Source organism: Xenopus laevis, chromosome 6L, assembly GCF_017654675.1.
Source record: "Xenopus laevis strain J_2021 chromosome 6L, Xenopus_laevis_v10.1, whole genome shotgun sequence".
Taxonomy (NCBI): Eukaryota; Metazoa; Chordata; class Amphibia; order Anura; family Pipidae; genus Xenopus; species Xenopus laevis.
This window is the reverse complement of record NC_054381.1, coordinates 97,733,037-97,756,331: the sequence shown is the minus strand read 5'-3', so window position 1 is coordinate 97,756,331 and position 23,295 is coordinate 97,733,037. Positions and strand designations below refer to the sequence as shown.

The 23,295-nt window shown below is 38.1% G+C and overlaps 1 protein-coding gene across 2 annotated transcripts in view; it reads right to left on the bottom strand.

Annotated features, from left to right (window-relative positions):
• jarid2.L (jumonji and AT-rich interaction domain containing 2 L homeolog) overlaps positions 1-23,295 on the bottom strand; it is a 142,020-nt gene that overhangs the window by 26,784 nt on the left and 91,941 nt on the right. For both annotated transcript variants that reach the window (XM_018267806.2, XM_018267807.2), the window contains exons 6-8: positions 17,699-17,875; positions 4,753-4,982; positions 1,149-2,166 (exon numbers count right to left, since the gene is read on the bottom strand). In XM_018267806.2, the coding sequence (XP_018123295.1) occupies positions 1,149-2,166; positions 4,753-4,982; positions 17,699-17,875 (1,425 nt within the window). The remainder of the gene's footprint in view (positions 1-1,148; positions 2,167-4,752; positions 4,983-17,698; positions 17,876-23,295) is intronic.

Genomic DNA, 23,295 nt, shown 5'->3' with positions numbered 1-23,295 from the left:
AGAGGTGAAATAGAAAAATTTGTTCTTTAATTATAAAAAATAAAAAGTCCCAGTCCCCCAAAAATAAAAAGCTGATATTAGAGGACAAGCATCCTCAGCATTCTCAGATAGCTACTTATCAATGGCGCCTCTCTTGCCTTCCCTCCAGCACTGAATATGCTTCTGGAAATTTCTAAATAATATTCAAAGGAATGTCAAAAGATTTACTAGAACAATTTTAAATAGTCTGGACTCTTCATAGGCTGCATTGAATAATCAAACCAAACTATTTCAAAATTGCCTAAAAGTCGCAGCTTTAAGTGGCAAGGCATCAAATGTGATACTGATCTTGAAGAATTTTGCATGCAAATATAGAAGGTTATACAGAGAGATATCCAAGTTAAAAAAAGAAAAGAAAATAGGATTGAGATTTAGAAACAAAAACAGACATAAAAGTCAAGTATAGATTAAAACAAGCATTAGAATGTGCAATAATGCAAAGTAAATTTGTATGAGCAAAACAAAAATAAAATACTGCACTACATCCAGCAACATGTAGGTTCTCAGAACAGATGAAAACTAAAGTATGTTCCTCCATACGATCAGATATTTTGTATTGAGTCTAAGCAGCAATACAGACACGAGGATAATGCAGCCTTGAGCGGTAGAGACTCATAAAATGTTCTTGCAATTGACATTCCTTATAATCATGAACCTCACCAAGTCCTTTGCAGTTCATTAAAATCAATTTCACTGTAAGCACAGCCTGCAATACTAAGCTGTAAACGTACAGTTACGTAATTGAGAATGTTAAGAACAGAGGAAAAAAGAAACACTCATTTTTGGGGCCTATTGGAAGTGTCACCCTTCCTCCCTTTTTTTAATTATCCAGTAAAACTACTTATTTATTCCATGTATATATTTTTTTATTTTGGTTTATTTTAAACAAATTTAATTGGTATCCATTTATTGCTACGCAAACTCCGCACTAGTCATTGTATTCAATAAAATAATACATACAATAAATTTTTTAGAAATGATTATTGTTATTCTGTATAAATATTATTTTATTATATTTCGAAGGGTAAAAGCAAGTGTTTCTCTTTTCAATTTGATTCAATATTTCAGAAATACCGACACATGCATAGCCATCAGAGTGATGCCCTTACCTATGAGAGGGAGTTCATCCAATGTGATGCCCTGAGATTTGAGGTGCTTCTTAATGCAGGCCAGGCGCTGTACATTTGGACCCCAACGTCGCCCAAGCTTGTGGATGTGTTGAATCTGTGTAACAAATCGCATCTCTTCATTCAGCTTGCACTCTGGTCTCCAGTCAGCAGGTGGGATCACGGTGCACATCCCATACTTCTCCACTCGGGCTCGGATGGATTCAATATAAATCAAGGGGTCATGAAACTCCTTGGCAGAGGGTCGGAGGACAGGGATTTCACACATGGCTGTGCACCTGGCCCTCCCGGTGTTTTTCTCTGGGTTTGCAGAGACCAGAGATTTTTGTGGGGAATCAGTGTGCGAGGTAGAGCGATTTTCACAGCCAGTATCTTCTGCCTTACCACAAGTTTGTGGAACTGGTGAGCTCCTGGCTGCTGAGGCCCGCTTCGGCCTGTTTCTTTCCAGCATCTTCTCTGGCACTTCTTTTTTAAAGTGTCCATTCAGCACCTGTTTCTCCGCTGCTAGCCTTTTGCTTCTGACCTCTGGCAAGCAGGCGGATACTTTAATTTTCTTTAGCAAAGGCTGTGCCATGGCAGGAAGGTTTGCCTCCTCTAAATGCCTTTTTGAGTTACGCAGTCCCTCTCTTAGTTGCCTCCCTTCCTCCCTAACGCATGTTTTTTTGTTAAGTTTGCCATTCACCTTTACACAGTTAAGAACAGCGGCACAGTTGGGCTTGGATGTAGAAAGAGATAGCACCTGTTTACGAGTTTTTGCATTGCTGCTTTCTGTGGTCCCTGAGATTGTGTGGTGAACAGATGAACTGGGTTTATTGTGATTCTGTTTGGTTGCCTTATCCAGTTCTTTCTTGGCTTTGGTGTATGTGACAGTCCCCTTAGTCACCGTTGCAGTATACTTCACAGTTTTGGAGGGTGTAGGTCTCATTTCTCTTGTCTTTTTGGCACCAACTGCGTTAGAACCCATTGATGATAATCGGGTTATTCCATTCACCTTGGAAACCTGGGTTAAATTGGTAATTTAAAAAAAAGCTGTCAGTGTGTCAGTTCCCCATAAAACAAATCTCGAATAGTATTTACAAAAATATAAACATGTACTGTTTTCATAAGCCTGAGGAGTCTAGACAATGTAAGGTCTACTTTTGGAAACTGATATTCATTATGCCTCGGCATGTGCTTGGAGTTCCAACTAAGTTGAGGGTCAATTGTTTGGTGCTACTTCTCCTGACACATACCAGATTTTTTCTATATTATATTAAACATTCTATTCGCAACAAGACATTTTGCAGGCAAATTTCTATTCTAAGGATTATACTAATGATGCATATTTATTTAGCAAATAGTGCTCTCTGAATTCCCAGAGGAGGCAGAAAAGTCAGAAGAGATGCAGTACATCTGTACACATACAAAAAATAACTTACTGTTAAATATGTAGGAATAAAAGGTTCTTTACCAGCACAGACACCGAGATATATTAATTTTCTATTACCGGTAATTTACTTGCTACCTCATTGTAATCTGCTTTAGCAAAGAACATCAGGAAGGATAAAAACAACACATGGCAGACTACACTAAACATCTCAAGACGGGGGTGAACATTAACTACGTTTTCAACTAGAAGACATAGATTTAAATGACTTTACATTATTTCTGGAATAAATATCAAGAAAAGTACATTCCGAGAACAGATTTTCTGGGTTAAGTTGGGCAAACCTTATTAACTACGTTTTCAACTAGAAGACATAGATTTAAATGACTTTACATTATTTCTGGAATAAATATCAAGAAAAGTACATTCCGAGAACAGATTTTCTGGGTTAAGTTGGGCAAACCTTAATAGATCCACTCGTTTGGACAGGTTGTCAAATGAGGAAATCTTTCTTCAATTGGTCCACCCATGTGCTAGGCCAAATCAAGCTGATCCGTTGGTTTGGCCCACGGACTAATGAAGAGATCCTAATGTGGGCCTATAAAGACTAGTTGGATAGGACAACATCAACCACAAGATTTTTGGCAAGAGATCGGTTTAGCAAAAGCACATCCACTGTTCTAATCTAAAAATCAAACTTTGCTAGCAACGATTCCAGACCACTTAAAGAGCCCTACTGAGTCACCCTGCCAGCCATTCCAGGAATTAGTAAATTCAAACATTTTAAATAAAAGCTCAGAATTAAAATGTGGTTAAACAATGCGATCACAAACCACATAACAAGGCACGTAAAGGATAAAATGGAGGATTATATTCCAAAGGATCAGGCTGCACAGGCTTGTCACTAAGGAAATACTCAGCAGTCTTGCATCTTGTAATTATAAACGTCTGTCTCCAACATTAATGGATCCCAGACAGTCTCTGCTTTAATAGCCAACATGCACTGCTACTTATTTACTAGCCGGAAGCTATGTAAAATCTTACCTGCAGAAAAAATAAAATAAATTGTACCATGGATAAACAGAAAATATACTCCAAAAAATAAATTTGACTTTATGTTTTCTTCATTTTCTGACACCATTATGCTGGATGAGCAGTACAGATTTCTATAAGTAAAGTTGCCAGTGACTGACATTGTGAGGGATTAGGGAAGGGCAATTTTCCCTAATGAGAGTTCTAGAACTATAAGGCAGATGATTAATCATCAAGCAAATGCCAACTTCAAAGATATTTCCCTGATTAGTAAACACTTTAATAGCAATTTACATCTATCGATAAACAAACACCCAGAAGCTTGAAAAATTATGCAGACCCTTGACTAATTCTCTCATTTTAGAAACATATCCTATAACAATAAAAAGACATGAAATAGGAGCCTTTAACAGCAAGAACACATTTTAGCCTTTATGATTCAGTAGCAGCTTTCCACATTGTTAGGGGTGACTTTGGACTATTCATAATGGCAGTTTTGTTCCAGGTTGTTGATACAGATGAAACTGGTGCACCTACATTTTCAAACAGAGACACAATTCAAAGTCTCAATTGAATTAAGATTATTAATTTAACAGTCCATAGTAAGACATTCCCCTATTTGTTCCTAAATCACTTCAATTGAACTTTGGCCTTGAGTGTGGGATCATTGAATATTGTCACAATACATACATTCTTCCTTCTATTATGTTTCCTTTTAAAAAAAAAGCCGAATCCTTTCTGAAAAATTCGGCCGTATACCAGACTGAATTCAAACCCTAATTTGCATATGTAAATAAGGGAAAGAAGGAGGAAAAAGACCCATGTGCACAGCACACCATTTAACATTTTTAACTTCCTTGGTTTTGTGAAAAAAAAAAATCGTGCGATTTATCGGATTCGGGTTTGGCCAGGCACTTAGATTCGGCCAAATCCGAATCCTGCTGAAAAATGCAGAATCTTGTCCGAATCCTGGATTCAGTATATCACTAGTTTTTATAACATTTAATAATATGCCCAAAATCTGCCCAGTCTCATTGCACCCCTGCATTGCTCATTATTCATTTAGCTCTTATACTAAAAACCCAAAATGTGGAAAGGCAAAACAAGTTTTTCTTTGAACAGTAACAACACACTTTATGACTACAGTTTCTTAGTACAGTATAGTTGCTATATACCAGCTGCTCTCACCTGTTTCCTTAAGTCCTGAGCCGATCGAAGATGACTATGATGGTTATAAGCAGTGAGCCCTTTGGCAGAGGAGCCCATGTTGGAAGCAGGTTTGTGGTTAGCAGCAGCAGACTCTCTCCGGCTATCCGCTTTCTGTTCACTGTTCCTTTCCTTCCCTGGTGTGACCTCTTTGCTTTTGTGTCTCTGGGGAGTCTCTTTCTCCTTTGATGATTTGCAAGACCCATTAAAAACTGCATGAGAAGAAAAGACAATTTGTTTTACTCATCATGTTTGACATTTATTATCAGCCAAATCAAAACATAATCCACTGCAGATCTTTCAGCCCTGCCAGCTCATTCCAATACAATAAAACCGACATAATTACTGCTAAACCAATGGAATATTCCCCATTTATATAAAGGTTAATAAGTGGTATTGTCCTCCATAGAAATTCTATCAACACTCCTAGCAACTAAGGTTTAAGTCTTTAAGTCATTTTATTGAAAACAAAAATAAGTCAAAGATCAAGTCAAGTAGGCTATTTATGCAGACATACAGCAAAGAGAACTGACCATAACATGTACATATAAATAAAGTATATCCAGAATAACATCCTGAAAACTGTAACTAGCACAACTATCCCATTACAGAACATCCAGGACACATTAGGTTAATGGGAAACCAAAGGTCATGAAGCACCATGTTGTCTGTCGTGGAACCTTTAGACAGCTGTAAAGTCAGACTCTGGGTTGTTTCACACCTTGTTATGTTGATGGAACATTAATATAGTGACATCTTGATTTAGATGTGTTTGTGTTGAATGTTATTTTAGACAAATGTTGAAATTGAAATGACAAGCTGCCTTTGTTAAACAAGGTTTCTATGTCACTTACTCAGTATACAATGTAATTCTCTCCAACTATTTCTCATGTTTTAGCCATTTAGGGAAAATGTCAGTAACTTAAAGGGAAACCAAAGCCTCACAAATGCTTATCCCTACATAAGTGAAATACTGCACAGTACATCTGTGTCACCTCAGTCATGCTGGATCTGTTCTTCCCATCCACTGAAATTAGACCAGTTTGCCTTGGCGCAGCAGTGGCCTAATATCCTGCCCAATATTCTATGCATGTGCTTAAAGGGGCAGTTCACCTTTTAGTATATTATATAGAGGTATATTCTTAGCAACCTTTCTATTGGTCATTACATATATTAAAAAATTATATATATATATATATATATATATATATATATATATATATATATATATATATATATATATATATATATTATTTTACATATGTGTGTGCGAGTCTTCACAACACTAAGAGGCCTATTTGCCAAAGGTTGGGTTTCAGTGGTTTTAGACGGCCATATTAACACTACCATAACTGAAGAATTGTGCAGCAGCCTTCTGCAAAGCTGCAGTTTTGTGGCAGGCACATTTATCTATTCTGCATTAGTTCCCTTGTAGATTCTGCAACCTATTGATTTGCCATGCTGAGAGGAACATGAAAAAAGCAAATGAACTTTGAAAAAAGAATATCCTTATCAGATCTCATGTGAAAAAAAAAAAAAGACATCCACATAAAATTGAGAGTACTATGTAAAATTCAATGCATACATTTCACTAGTAGTACAAGAAAATGGCTAACTTAAAATTGTATACAGCAATGTCTCAAATTACTACATTATGCTTCTTCATGGATAGAAGGAAACCTCCCATTAATTGAGGCTTTGCTGCCACAGGCAACAGCCTCACAAGGAAGTTCCGAGTGCGATCCAGCCTGACGATTTACATTCTAGCCGACTGGAAAGCAGGGGAGGGGAAGATTAGTCGCCCTGAAGAAGAGGAGATTTGTCTTAGTGTGCGTCTCTGCCCTTAGACCAGTGATCCCCAACCAGTAGCTCGTGAGCAACATGTTGCTCTCCATCCCCTTGGATGTTGCTCTCAGTGTCCTCAAAGCAGGTGCTTATTTTTGAATTCCAGGCTTGGAAGAAAGTTTTAATTGCATAAAAACTAAGTATAGTGCCAAGTAGAGCCTCCTGTAGGCTGCCAGTCCACATATGGGCTACCAAATAGCCAATCACATGCCTTATTTGGCACCCAAGGGACTTTTTCAGGCTTGTGTTGCTCCCCAACTCTTTTTACATTTGAATGTGACTCATGGGTAAAAAAGGTTGGGGATCCCTGCCTTAGACTGTGAGGTCTACAGGGCAGGGACCCCCTTGCCACTAAGATCTTAATCCTTGTAATTGTACTTTGTATTTATTCGTATTGTACTTTGTACTTATTTGTATTTAGTATTGTATTGAGCTCTCTATTTGTTCTACTAATTTATTGTTCTGATGTACAGTTCTTTGTTCTCAAGTAGTGCTATACAGACTTACAAACAGGTAAGAGCCAGTGAAGGATTTCAGGGGCAGGAATAAGGAGTAAGCATTTGAAGAATTTGGGGGAAATGTAAGAAATATGAATTAAATATAGACTGATATGAACTGGAGAAAATAAAAAATGGCATCAAGTGAGTGGATAATAAATTGTGCAGAGATGAGATTAAGAACATAGACATGAGGGCTTTGAGTAAAAAAACACAGCAGATAGCTCTTGAAGGATGAGGTATGGTAGGTGCTTTGAAGATGATGTTAATAAAACAAGTAGTTAGGCAGTCACGGAAGAGCAATGAAGGGTGAGAGAATATAATTAAAACTTGCAAATAGGCTTTGTGGATTAAAGGAGTTGATTGCACAGTTGATAAAAGTTTTTACAGAGCTGTAGCAGGCAAATATGAAAAAGAAATGGCAAATACCGAGTGGAAACCTAAGCCTTTAATTTTTGTGAGTACAAAAAAAAATCAATTTTTAATGAAAAATGTACACTTTTTCATGTTAATAATTTGGTCAATATGATACATGTATTGATGCGATGTGAGAGGGGGTGCATAATTAAAAGGGAATATAGGTTATTATTCAGAATTATGAGTGTTATTGGGCAGTTTTTGTGCAACGGCTTCTCCAGAGAAAGGCTGGTGTGAAATACACTCCAAGACAAACAGTCAGGCCAGTGGCGTGACTATAGAGAAAGCAGACCCCTCGGTCACGGGGGGGGGGGACAGCAGGGTCTTCTTCCTCTATAGCTTTACCCCAGCCGGCCACTCTATTACCTAACAAGGAGCAGGGGGAAACAGCTGGCTGGATGGGCTTGCAGGTGGTGGGAGGGCAGGGGTAATTGCAGGGGGGAGGGGGCAGTGCACCACTGTTACACCACTGTGTTAGGCATTGCATTTGAAAAAAAGATATTGTATTGCTGTGGTTAACAAAACAGGTGATTTCTGTCTCAAAGCACAGACAAAGCAGGCTTTGAGGTTTGAGCCTGTGTTCATCATAACCACCGAGACTGTGTTACACTTTGTCACAGTGACAGTTTCTGGTGTTTTATCTGAGCATTTTTTTGCTCTGAGACGTAGCCCTAAGAGTAATGGGAGACAGGTAATTTTCTTAACTGTCGTTTATACACAAGTGAAGAAAAAACAATACACTGCCTTCCAGTGACATGTGCACGTGGCGTAACTTGCCTGGTGAGCACAGCAACCCTGAACCGTCTTTAAAAAAAAGTTAAATAATGCTGAAAAATAAATTTCAGAAACTTGTATGAGCTAAACAGCTCACAATAAAATAGGAAAAAGCTCATAATATGGTTTTATGTAAATTTCTGCAATTATATATAATGTGACAAAGACTTTAGGGGTATAGTCAGGGACCGGAAAATGAAGATAATTACTCCTGAACATGAGCAGTCATATTGTTATGAAGGCAGTAAAAAAGATGGTAAAACAAAGCAACCTTACCTTTACTGGATTCAGACACTCAATAAATAGCATGCAGTGCACATATCCAAAGCAATTATCTGCCCAGCAACACAGTGCAACTGATCTGGTATTCTTGATCTACTAAGCAGCCACATTAAAAAATCAAATCCCATGAGCTTACAATCATGTTGGTTTGACTGCGTCTTGCTCAAGATCAGAAGGACAAGGGTATAAACCAGAGTTTCCAGTTTAATATGAGGGACTGAATCAAACATATCTACCATGGGGAATGCTCTCCTGATGTTACCCACCTCAATTAATTTGTTTGGTGCAAACCTCATTACTCACAAATTATGTTTTAATTATGCACAAGATGTGGGAGATAATACAAAACACATCACACGGTGCGCTAATCTATAAATAAATGAGACGAACATGAAGATTTGTGAAATTTGCTACAAAGAGAAAGCTTTTGTTCTTTACCCCAGAGTTTTAGTTGAGTCAAGCTGCCTTTTACAAACTTAAGTAATGTGCCACTTCTTGATTTGCCCACAGATATGCCCCACAACAAATGGTACAAAGCTGAGGAGCTCATTCCCTATAATGAAAGGGATTTACCCCAAAGTAATATTGCACAACTGTCAAAAGACACTGTTTTGGAAGATAAACACCCCAGTGTGCCAAAGTGACCAATGAACTGCAACATCACTCATACTCCATTTTTAGCTGCTGGGATTTTCCATGTGCATATTTGAAATATGAAACAAAATCAAATCATCGGGTATGCATTTAAGCTGAGCAGCAGCTTTGAAACTCTTTTAACGTGTGTATCAAATGAACCTGCTGCTTTGTAAACAGAATTGAAATCAGTAAGAACTGAAACTGCTATAGCCTGGAGTTGGTAGCAAGCCAGTTCATTTAAAAAAAAAAAAAAGTGCGATCTAGCATTAAAATGGTAGCAAAAATAGAAAGCAAGTGCAATTGTTATGATTTTAAACAAACAGCAGAAAAGTCTCCTTACACATTGTGAAAAAAACAGCATACCGCTTTTGCCACTTTAACATGTTTTAAGAGTGCATAAAAATTGGGTCGGTTTGCCTGCATTTTGACATGGCTTTATGTGATCTACCACACAGCAATATATGTGTAAACTGATGTCAGTCTGTCTAATGGGCCTGTACGTTGGGTACCCAAGATAACAAACTGCACCAATAAATGCAGAAAAATAGAAAGTGCATTGCCGTACAGGGAATGGTTAGCTGCTTGCATTTGTTTCTTTAGAATATAAATATCAGTGACTATTTTTTATGTTTCTATAACAGTATTATTGATTGCAGATTCAGCCTTGCCTAAGAACATAATTGTGCTAATGCTTCTGGATTCCTAAAGCTAACCTTTTGTGCAATAATTTCCTGTTTGCTGCAGATGCAGATACCGTTAACTAAATTGCCTGGCATTCTAAATAGCAACATTATTATTTATTTATTATTAACATGTATTTTTAGAGTGCTAACATATTGAGCAGCACTGTAAAATAAATGTGTTTATACAAAGAAATCACAAGAATAATATACATAGAACATACAGAATTACATACATAACAACCAGTACCGATACAAAAGGCAAGAAAGGCCCTGTGCAAAAGATCTAACAATCTAAAAGGGGAAGGGAATGAGACAAAAGGTGTGGGAGTGGGCTAGATCAGAAATAAGCTGGTGAGAGATGTAGTAATTGTATTGCATTTGGTAGCTAAACAGATTGAGGGTAGGCTTCTATAAATAAGTGTGTTTAAGAGATTGTTTGAAAGCAGAAAGGTTGGGAGAAAGTCAGACAAACTGTGGGAGAGAATTCCAGAGGAGGGGTGCAGCCCTTACAAAGTCTTGAATGTGAGCATGTGAGGAGGTAATGAGAGTTGAGGAGCAGGTCAATAGAGTGTGGTAAGCGATTGGGTGAGTATCTACATATGAGTTCAGAGATGTAGGGTGGGGAAAAGTTATGAAGTGCTTTGAATGTCAGGGTCATTAGTTTGAATTTTATTCTGAATGGTAGTGGAAGCCAGTGCAGGGATTGACAGAGTGGCATGGCAGAGGAGGAGTGGTTGCTGAGGTGTATAAGCCTGGCGTCAGTGTTTATTATGGACTGGAGAGGTGACAATCTTTGACAGGGAATTAGAGCGCTACAGGAGTCTAGACTTGATATGATGAGAGAGAGAATAAGAATTTTGGCAGCATCTTGGGTGATAAATGATCGTATTTTGGATATGTTCCTTAGGTGAAAGTGACCTGATTTAAGGGCTGGGACACACTGGGCGATTTGGGGAGATTTAGTCGCCTGGCGACTAATCGCCGCGACTTTCCACGACCAATCTTCCCCGAATGCTTCCCCTCGCTCTGCGCCTGGCTAAAATGAAAAATCGCCTGCGCTAATCACACGCGGCGATTCGTTTTCCGAAGTCGCCCGAAGTTTCCTCGTGAGGCAACTTTGGGCGACTTCGGAAAACGAATCGCCGCGTGTGATTAGCGCAGGCGATTTTTCATTTTAGCCAGGCGCAGAGCGAGGGGAAGCATTCGGGGTGAAAAGTCGCTGCGTTTAGTCGCCAGGCGACTAAATCTCCCCAAATCGCCCAGTGTGTCCCTACCCTAACAAGTGACTGGATATGAGGACAGAATCTAGGATAACCGCAAGGTTTCAGGCCTGAGGAGACGGGGTGATAGTGGAAATGGTAACTACTTCTGGGATGTTACGGGTGTTAGTTGGTTGTCATGTAAATACACATTTATCAGAACAATTTACCTGTAGTAATTGAGAATGGCATGACACAGGGAGAAGCTACAAAGAGGAAGCACTGTAAACGGCATTGGAGGAAAACTGTTTTTCAAAGTGGCTATCCAGGGGCAGGTTTCGATCACATATGGTCCATTTGCTACTACAAACCTGAACGGTGCTTTCTATGCTGCTGCTCACTGATTTAAAGACTTTACAGAAAGCATAATTATGGCTATCAACTGGGCAGTATTTAAATAAGCATTTTTTAATTTGGAGCACTGGATAAGTCACCCAACATGTTGTATATGAGGGTCATATCAATAAAGTAAATTATAGTCTGGAAACCATTAAAACATAGGTTTATTTTGCAGCATTAGAATATATTGTAAAGGCTTATTGTAAAGTTACAAGTAGAGGGGTGCATTATGTATTGTCATTATCACTGGTAGTGCCTGTTAGCAATGTAATTTTTGTGCTTTTACCGACTATAGAGCAGTTTATGGTGAAATTGTAATTTTTCCTCCTCTTCTTAAATATGTCTGTAATTTAGTAACAAGTCCAAATACAGGCATAGGATCAATTTTCCAGAAACCTGTTATGCAGAACTCTTCGATTTACGGGAAGACCACCTTTAATAGACTGTATTATAAGCAAATTGTTCTAATTTTTAAAGATTTCCTTTTTTCTGTAGTAATAAAAGTACCTTGTACAGGTATGGGACTTGTTATCCATTATGCTCGGGACCTGGGTTTTTATGTATAATGGATCTTTCTGTAATCTGGATCTTCATTCTTTTAAGTCTACTATAATATAATTTAAACTTTACATAAACCAAAAAGCAGGTTTTGCTTTCAATAAGGATTCATTACATCTTAGTTTGGATCAAGTACAAGGTACTATTTTTTTTTATTACAGAGAAAAAGGAAATCATTTTTAAAAAATTAGGATTATTTGGATAAATTATCAATTATTTGAACAAAATTAAGTCTAGTGAAGACGGCCTCTCCGTACTTCAGAGCTTTCTGGATAACAGTTTTCTGGATAACGGACCCATACCTGTAGTTGATTCTAACTAAGTTGAATGAATCCATATCGGAGGCAAAACAACCCTATTGGGTTTATTCAATGTGTATTTTTTTTTTAGCATACTTATAGTATGGTGATCCAAATTACAAAAAGATTCCTTACCCATAAAACTCCAGGTCCCAAGAATTCTGGATAATATATTCTATACCTGTAATGTATTTCTAAATAATGTATATCATTTGAGTAGTTCAATGTTTTTAAGTTGCTAAATCTAACTTTCCGGGTAGCTATTGCATCTGGACATCTCATTCATTAAATCATATAAGAAAAGAATTGCATTTTGCAGCGCAAGTATATTTTTATGAAAAAGAGACAAGTTTTAAGGGATGAATATGTTCTCTCAGCTCAGAATGTACCAATCAATAAGCATATTCTATTTATGGTTTGCCTTCCTTCTTACCTTCTGCTATAACTTAAAAAATACTTTAGGATTGATCAATATCCACTTCAAAATTAAGCAGAACAGGTAAATTAAACAGCTCAGGGAGTCTCTGTGAACCAGGATGATTAATTGTGACAAATGACAATACAAAAGGGCTATATTTGGATTATGGGAAAATAAATCCTAGGAAGGTCATTCTGTGTGTAAATGACTAAGATGAGTGTAAAAAGGCATTTGGATGGAGTTCTTGACATGGTCAAAGAACTCACACACCACATTCACTGAACCACAAATGAGAAATTATCAACTCCCTTTCCTGCATTAAATTCCCACAATGTGCCTGCCAATTTTTTTTGATTGCTTGCCATGCTTTATAACTGCAGCAAGCTCTCTCATCTCTTGCATTTCGCAGCAACGTGTGTAATACAAGGGCATTTTCTTATGTCTATTCCCACAGACTCATTAGGATCTTTCCAATGACAAGAACACAATGCTTGACAAAGCCTTTAGCAAAGGTTCTGTAAAATGCTTAACTCATTTATATAACATGCAAATATGTCGTTAATGTTTATTTATAGTAAACACTAATACATGTATGGGATCCGTAATCCAAAAAGCTCAGAATAACAGGACTGCCATCTCCCATAAACTTATTTTTTAATTGATTTCCTTCTTCTCTGTAATAATAAAACAGTACCTTGTACTTGATCCCAACTGAGAATTAATGATTTTATTTTATTGAAGGCAAAATAACTATTGGGTTTATGCAATATTAACATTATTTTTTAGTAGACAAAGTATGTGGATCCAAATTACGGAAAGATACCTTATCAAGAAAACCCCAGGTTCGAGGCATTCTGAATATCAGTTCCCATAACTGTACTAACATAATGCAAAATAACACAATATAGAAAAGGGTAGAAATAACTGTAAAATGTATGATCTAGCTTTAGCCATAAAAAGTTACCAATGTTATCAATAAATATTTAGGAACATTAAAAGAGTTTTCCAAATCTATGTTAAAAAGTTACAACCTAAGACTGGACCCTTTACACTGCTGGGTCCCTCTGCAGCCCCAGGGCCGGCTACCCTTATTGCAAAGCCCCTTTCTTCATAGTAGACATAAACAAGCCTTAAACAACTACTCCAAGGTGCAATCCTGTGATATCCAGTCAGTCAGATACTGTAGAAGGTCAAATGCACCAACAGGACAAAATACAGAACTGACAACCCACTAACAAGTCAATGAATGCATACTCTTACCAATGGGATTACAATGGGATCAGCCAACCAGATTTTTCAACTCTGACGTGATCACAGAAGCCCCAAACATGGACTAATGCTATCCACTGTAGGGGGAAGTAAGCAGATTAAGTGATTTAGTTGCTGTATGCAGGGCCAGCTAGTCTGCTGCAGATTTTACAAGACACCATCTCCATACTAAGACTGGGTTTATTTTTTAAATGGATGAAGGTCAGTTCTCCTTTAAAGAGAACAATAAATCTTGAAATGTAATATTTCTGCACCACTTGTATCCCCCAAATTACAAATGTACCTGGAACAATACAAATATTCAAAGTAGCATCACTGGTACAACCACCATTTTATATTTGTCACTGGAATAACAGTTGAACTTAAGAATCCTGAACTATTTCCAAGAATTCTAATGTTTCTGAATTCATCAAAACAAAGGAATGTGTAATATCAATGTGTTTGCTGCATATTATTTTTCAAGTGCTGATTGTGCACATTCCTTTGAGTACCATCATTGTTTTACCATATGTTTTGGAAATCTTGTCAACTACGCAGTCTATATGGATGATTATATGGCCTATAGACAAATACAAGAGGTCCACTGCACTGAACCCATTACCAATATATTAAGGACATTGACATTATGGAGGGAATGTAATATTGGTCACAAACACAAAAATTATTTGCAATTTGAATAAATGTTCGCAAAGTGAACATTTTTGCCTTTGTGAACACTTTTCCCCTCACACGGCAGTAGGTTAGCGACTGCAAATGTTATAGTTTGCGCCAGTGTGCAGTGTATGTAATAAAACTTTGTAAAGAAAAAGTTATGCTTGCTCCAAAAGTTTACGCCACCTTCAAGCAGGCGTTAAAGGTTTGCAATGCACAATTAAGATTTGCAATGCAATAAAAGCCTAATGAATATTACATTGCAACATTTTTATTTTGAAATTTGCAAATTTTATTACATTTCCCCCTTTGGGCCTTAAGCTACTAAAAATGTCTTACCCTTTAAACAAAACAGGGATTGTTTGTCCATATATTGCAATATATTTAAGTTGGCCTACTACGTCGGGGATGACTTTGATGTAGTTGGCCTGCTTAAAGTAGACCTGTCACCCAGACACAAAAATCTGTATACTAAAAGTCCTTTTCAAATTAAACATGAAATGCAATTTCTATTTTTTATTAAAGCATTCATAGCTGTTGTAAACTCATTTAAAAATTGCACATGTTAATCAAATGTTGTCTACCCCTCCTCTATGCCTTAAGCATAGAGGTGGGGCAGACAATTACTTTCACTTTCCATTCAGCACTTCCTAGATGTCACTGCTCTCCACGCATTCCCCTGTTCTCTTCACAGTTTAATTGTGAAGCCAGGACATGGGGATGGACATCGGGTCCCCCATTCTGGTGCACAAACAAGATTCTGAGATGATGCAAGGCTTGCTATAATGGCTCCTGCCTGCTTGCTATAATTATAATTCCCAAACTGAAGGAAACGAGATTCAAATCATTTATATTGTGTATTTAAAGTTCATTTTGCTTGACTAATGTGATAAAAAAGGATTTTGAATATTTTTTTGGGTGACTGGTCCCCTTTAAATAGATTTTAATATATGGACAAACAATTCCTGTTTTGTTTAAAGGATAAGGCATTTTTTTAGTAGTTTAAGGCACAAGATGTCTCTCTGTCTTGAATATATTGGTAATTCAAATCTAATCTAAATCATTATAAAACAGTGAAGCTTCTCTGAAAAACAGAAGCGTTGTATGAAATGGGGAAATGAAAGTTTGTGAACTGATATTTGAAAACACGAAACTACACGTCTGCACGGTTTTTAAAAAGCTAAAGAGGGAAATACCACACACCCACATTGTTATACACATATAACTCATACGTGAACTTATATACACAGGGCTAGATTTACATAGTGGGCGCCCCTAGGCCCACTGCCATTCATCACCGGAGCAATGGGGATTTGCGCAGAGGAAAATTAAAAAAAACACATCACTCCCAAAATAAATTACAGTGATATTGTTGCCCTATCAAAAAGGCATACAAATGACACTTTTGGTCCACACAGCTATGATGCCTGTGTAATTGCAGTACCAAGGAAGAATTCAGCCTTTTTTGCCCTTTGCAAACGAAACCACAGACCACCATGTAGCCCCACCATTATTTTTACCAACAGTTCCATAGGTTGTCATGGCACTCTTCCAACTGCAGGCTCAGGACAGAATGCAGACTTCAAGTTAGTATTTATAGTGACTCAAGTATGCCCAAGAGATTGTTTGCATTACACTAATTAAAGGAAAACTATACCCCTGAAACAATGAAAGTATCTATAAAAATATATTGCATATTGCATGTAAAACCCTGCTTCATTTAAATAAAACATTTTCATAATAATATACTGTACTATTGGAGTAGTATGTGCCACTGGGAATCATAAGTAGAAAATTGCCATTTTAAAAAATAAGGACTTAGGATTCACGGTGCACACAAAAAAAAACAAAAAAAAAAACATACATGTTAGGTCACATGAGCCAATTAACAGAGTTCTCTCTTTTATTTCCTTCCTGTTACAGTTAGAGTTGTAGTATTTCTGGTCAGGTGATATCTGAGGCAGCACAGATACCATCACGAAATTGTGGCTCAAGGCAAGAGATGTAAAAGGGCAATATTTAAAGGACGAGGAAAGGCAAAAAAATAAAATCCCATTTTTACTTTCTTTAATGAAAAAGAAACCTATCTCCAATATACTTTAATTATAAAATATGTGCCGTTTTTATAAGAAACCTGACTGTATGCAGTGAAATTCTCTCTTCATTTACTGCTGTGGATAGGAATTGTCCGATGGTCCCTAACTGCTGAGCAGGGAAACAATCATACTTATGATCAGCAGGGGGAGCTCCCCGCCTTACTTACCAGGCATGCAAATTTCAAGCAGCTTTGTTTATGACGATCCCTAAGCAGCCCAGACCACACTGAGCATGTGCAGGGTCAGGGTCAGGCAAAGATGTTTAACAAAGTTACAAGATGACAGCCCCCTGTGGCCAACTTTGAAAGCATAAATCATTTGTTTGATACAGCATTTCCAGCCTTATTCTATTTTAGACTTTCCTTGTCCTTTAATATGTATACCAGTTTGGTAAAAGTCTAATATAGCAGTTAATATGATATAAACTGTTGCTTAGGTATTTATTTTGGGGGTAAAGTGAATTCAATGAAGGGGGAATGTAAAAAAAGTGACTTCCAAAGACTCTCAGCAGTCTCACACTGGTATAGAATAGGCGCTCTACAAAATACCTACAAAGACCTGTATTTCACCATGAATACAGTGCTTAATTCCCGTTAAAAATACAGGATATGGAGCAGCTGAAACATAGACTGATTGCAGAAAAGGAGCCCAGTGGGCCTATTGCTGGGCTTATGAAACCAATTACTTTTTTTCACTTCAGCAATAAATTAGTATCTCTTTCAAAACGCAGGGTCAGCAGTTCTCATACTGGTGATTTGAAATACACAGTACATTAATATAGAATCTTGGAAAGTGCCTAAGTAGTTTAAAATGTAAAGCATACAATTCTGGATTTAGAAAAAATCTCTATGGCATTAAGAAGAAACAGACTTGCATGGTAGGACATAAATATGAAGAAGACTCACCATGTCCATTGGTTACATGCTTTTGTGTTTTTGTTTTACGCGGTGTTGAATGGCATGATGATGAAGTGTTAGTGTTGGCTGTTTTTGTGTCCTCAAATTCTGCATCATCATCTTCAATTTCCTCTTCATCTTGAGATGTTCCAAAATACACCATGGTGTTGGGCAAAGCAGGAGAACCTACAAATTGCATAAAGAAAAGGCCATTACTACTGCCTTCCTACAACAGGTTACAATTTCCGTAAAACATGATTCATCATAGTCATGACTTGGCTCTAGTAGAAATACGATTGTTGTAGACCACAAGAGGTCACATACAAGAACCTTTATAGATTATAGACCTAAGCATATACATGAATTCAAAATAAATAAACATGGAAATGTTTTCTTTTCCACCTAATGATTTTACAAAAAAAGCAAAGGAATCAAAGACAAACTCAAAATAAGGAAATAAAGAAAAATAAAAGGTAGTTTCTAACTGGCACAAGATACATTGACAAATTTGGCATGGGGCTAGCAATATTTATAGAAAGTTTCAGGTTGTAAGGAGAAGGGGAGATTTTTTTTCTGCTGGTTAGCTCTCAAGTGAGAAAAATGAATTCTAATAACCGATGAACAACAAGGACAAACTTCTCAGTTAATTAAGAGAACAAACGCAACTAATATCCCTGGTGACCCTCTCACTCTCTTTCTCTGTCCCAGGAATTGCTTGCACAGGTATTCAGAATACCATAGATGGATGCAAGTCTTGCCTGTGAATGTCTTTTTATACTCCATCAATATTTCATTCATGTAAGTCAGGGATTGGCTTTCCGCTGTGACATACAGTTTATTGGATTCCCAGAAAATATGCAATATGCAGCATAACAAAATTAGACGGGTGCATAAATTTGGGCACCCCAACAAAGATATTACATCAATACTTCGTTGAGCCTCCTTTTGCAAATGTAACAATGTATCAAAATATCCCTTTTTTCCTGTCACAACTCATAGGGGCAGATTTACTAAAGGGCTAGGTGACTAATGCTAGCAAAAATTCGCCAGAGTGACGTTGTTTCGGTATTTTGCCAATTTACTAATGGACGCTGGCAAGTTTCCATTTTTGAGGGTGATAGGCTGCAAAAGATCGTACATTTTTTTTATGGGGTACCCGCCTTCCCCCCTACAGAGGGCCGGATTTACATAGCGGGTGCCCCTAGGCCCACTGCCGTTCGTCGCCCCCGTCCCCTCCCCTTTATTTATGGAAATTTTCATCATTGGGACCAGAGCAATGGGGATGGGCGCACGGGAAATTTAAGAAACTATTGTATTTCCTGCACATCCCTGGTGTTTCTAAACCAATGTGGGTGTGGTTGGGCAGTATGCCGCCCCCTAAAATCCTGGCAACCTAGGCCCGGGCCTTGGTGGCCTCTCCACAAATCATTCTAAGGCAGAATGAAGCTATTAATTGCACTGAACGCTTCACTGTTTAAATGTATTTGTTTCCTTTACTCTGAAATAGGCAGAACTCGTTTCACAAGCGTGGTTAGGATGGGCTCATGATGAATACTAGGGAATACTGACTTTAAAAATCAGTCCATCATTTTAAATATAAACATTTAAAAAAAATACAGGGGCATTTATAAAACGGGGCAACGGGGGGGGGGGGGAATGTTTACACTAATAAATCTGGCAACATCTAAACTATGAACATTCATAACAACTAACGGCCACAATACTGTTCATTGCAGATTAATTTTAGGACATTTTATAAATGTAATAAAGTAATTGAAGCCGTGGACATTGCTGCTGGATTCACTGCAAGCAACAGAAAACATTGGTGCTCTGCCAAATCAGCATTATATATTTGCTCTCTACATTGTACACTGGCAATCTTTGTAGTGTTTGCTTTATTTAAAAAAAAACAAATATTTCCTCTGGCCATAATTCAGACTTTGGCCATTACAGAAACACTTTAATCCAATAGAACTTGCTCATTTAGAATGCATATTCAGCAAAAACTGGAGTACTCGTTTTTTTTCTCCTACAATAATTTTGATGGATGTCGAGTACAGAAGTAGCTGCAAACAAAACACATGCTCTCATTCACCAAAATACTTTTTAATTAACGCACATATCTCATGTACAATAAATTACAGAGGAAGAGCATTTCAGATACCAATGAATTATACCTTAGCAAAGGTTTGAGATTCTAGACAGCTACACACAGATTTTGGAATGATCTTGCTACTCTGCTAATTTGTTTATCATTTGGCCATACAAGTAGGGGGCCAGATGAGCTCCCACAGACCCCAAAGCAGGCAGGCTTTCCATTTCAAGATAACCAACCGTTTGTAGGCAGGGCCGGATTTACCTTTCTTGCCCCGCTAGGCCCAGCTGCTGTGCCACCCTCCCCCCAATCTCCTGGAAGCAAATTTTGATCCACATAAAAGAACATAGATAATACACAATAATTGTGTATAAAACATAAAATATCACAAATTTTGCCTACTTTTTTGCTCCAAACTCTAGTGGCAGTGTCAATTAAATATTATGAAATAAAAAGCCCATTTTTGGGGGGAAGCGCCTTAATTTCAGCAGCACCATTTGTTCAAAATCTATTTGTTATAAGGCAGACAGCGCATTCGCATTATTATTTATATAATTAACCTACCAACTGAACAAACAATTCTGTAACTATTTCCCTGCCTGTTGCCTGTGGCTGCATTTTTAAATTGCAGATGAAGATGATTGGATCCAGCCAGACAGATTCAGATGAACTATAGTATCGGCCTGTGCGCAGCTCCGTGGCAGAGTTGAGTACTATTGCTGTATCTCCCGGGCTAAGCCCAGAGTGACGGCACAAGCTCACTGCGCAAGCCCGGAAGATGATAAGTACCAGTTCTCTCTTCTCGACAAGATAAAGAGTTCATTATGATGTGGTTAAATAAAGCACATGTGACCAGGTCAGGGCAACTATGTGTGGAATGCCAATGTCTTTATGTAAATAAATGTTACAGAATCGCTGAGCTGCTGGTTTTGTGTGGTCTGTTCTGTATATGCTGTTGCCTGCTTGCCGCCCCTAAACATCTTGCCACCCAAGGCCCGGGCCTAGGTGGCCTCTCCCCAAATCCGGCCCTGTTTGTAGGTCAGCATGGTCAGAAGGGACTACAAAGAGACAGCAATGGTTGGCAGCAGCTAGTATCATTTAACTGGATTGCTTGAGGAGAAATGAAGCTCTTAAGAACTATAATAGTCATGGAGCATTCTGATGGGAGATATCCAAAGCAATAATGTCACCATGATCTGTTGGCAGCTACACTGCCCATGGCACACCATAGTGCCACTGGGCGAACTGGTACTACAATGTGTAGAACAACAGAGTGTTTGCAATTCAGTAGAAAGTGAAGAGTAAGTATGCCCACGACCTGCATCAGGAATCTTGGGGCCTCATACAACTAAATATTTACATCCTCTCTGACCAGGAAAGCAGGTCCTATATAAACACCACCAGGACCCAGAAATTGCCTAGCCCAGGGGTAAGCAACCCGCGGCTCCGGAGACTCATGCGACTCTTCATCCTGCGGCTCAGTCTTGCGGCTTTGCCTGTCATGTTGTCTATACAGCCCCTCGCGCTTGATGGAGGCTTCTTCAGTGTGCGACCATGGCAAGTTAACAGTTAGCTTACCGTGGGCGCACACTCAAGAAGCCGCCAGCAGGTGCCAGGGCTGTATAGACGTCCCGGGAGTGACAGGCAAGAACGAGCCGACGCAAGATGATTCATCATGGTCCTTAACGCAGTCACACACTCAAGACAAGAGAGGGAAGATCAGAATGGAGCTTCAGAAACAGAAGTTACATTAAACAGATGAGAACACTAGCATTTAATAGGGCTATTCAGTGTTTAATGTATTTCAAAGTAGGCTTACACATACACACTGCCCTTCTGTTTGTTGTATTCTGTTGTTTTAACAGTTACAATTAAAAAAAGGTTAAAACTTTTAAAAGTTTATAAGCGGTGTTATGTTTTGCGGCTCCACACTATTTTTCTTAAGTGGAAGATGGGGCAAAATGGCTCTTTTGATAGTAAAGGTTGCTGACCCCTGGCCTAGCCTATCCAGGTGGGCCCCTAACCAGAGCCCCACTGGGACCCAGATACTGTTGCATACCTACAGCTTTAGCTGTCCCTTACCAATGGAGGCTCTTTGCTTTGATCGCTACAATGTACAATAAGCATTGCATTTCGCAATTAGTAGAAAACATTTTACAAGGCAATACATACAGTAGACTACTATAATATAGAATGTATGCATTCATTTACATGTACTCCACTATGGTGTGGCTGCTGATGTTGTGTATACAAATAAACATCTCTGATGCGTAATATCTAAGCAATTTGAATTCAAAAGAGAGAAGCAACCCAAGTTCACACATGTTTTAACCAAGAGTCCTTATTTTTTTATACCTTTGGGCTGGCAAGTATACACACAGGTATAACGTGATCAGGGTGGCAAGGGCTGGCTTTCCTTTAAAGAAAATAAATAGCAAGTAGACTTTGCTATTGTGATTATTTTTTTCTATAAACTCATGCAGCCCAGCACATATCTCCCAATTGTCCCATTTTTCACAGGACAGTCCCAATTTTGACAGCTCAAGCCACAGTCCCGGATTGTTAATGAAATGTCCCGAGTTTCTCTTTGATCTCCTGCACTGAACAACCAGAAAAAGATACAGAGTTTCTAAAACTTAAAGGGGTTTCAGTTGTTTTAAGATAGTTCCCAGAAATAAAGATTTTTTTCAATTACCTTCCATTATTTATTTTTTACTGTCTTCCCAAAATAGAAGTTTAATGTTGAATATTCCTGTCCCTAGTGTTTCATTCTAACAGCACAGTAATTCAGGCGCAGACTCTAAACTGTTACAATTATGCAACATTTAGTGGATACATTTCTCAGCAGCATCTGTGAAGTATTAGCAACTATTGTATCAATTCTAACAGCTGCCTTTAATGAAACTCAGTGATTCTGCTCAGCAGGGACAAAAATAAGAAATGTATCAACTAAATGTATCAATTTAGAACAGTTTACAAGGTCGGCGAACCCTCATTCACAGGACTACTTTAGAAGTTGAAAGACACTTTACACTTCAATATTACAAAATAGAAAGTAATTGTAAAAAGTAAAAAAAAAAACAGGAAATAGGCCCTTTAGCAATACAATACATTTTCTACTAGGGCTATGTTCCTTTTTATGCTATCCAGACTTTGCTATATGCTGTTTTTCCTGATGTTCAAGATGAATCTCACTATTGTTCCTTCTGTATGCTATTATTATTTTTAGTAATATCGGTCTGCTTGATGTAAATCAAAACAATGGAAATCTTCCAGAAGCTAAGAATGTATGTAAGGATAGCTATACCTCTGTGTTTTCCACTTCATTGAGCCATCAATCACTGCTTTGTAAGTTATTAAACACAGTCTGGTCATAAGGACAATGTGATCCTGCACTGAGCTGCATTTCTAAAAGTTTGCAGATGTTGTACAAGATCATGTTGCTCAGTTTCGCCTGATCCTCCACCAACAAAATGCCTTTCCACTCCAGGGTACAAGGAACAGTTACGTA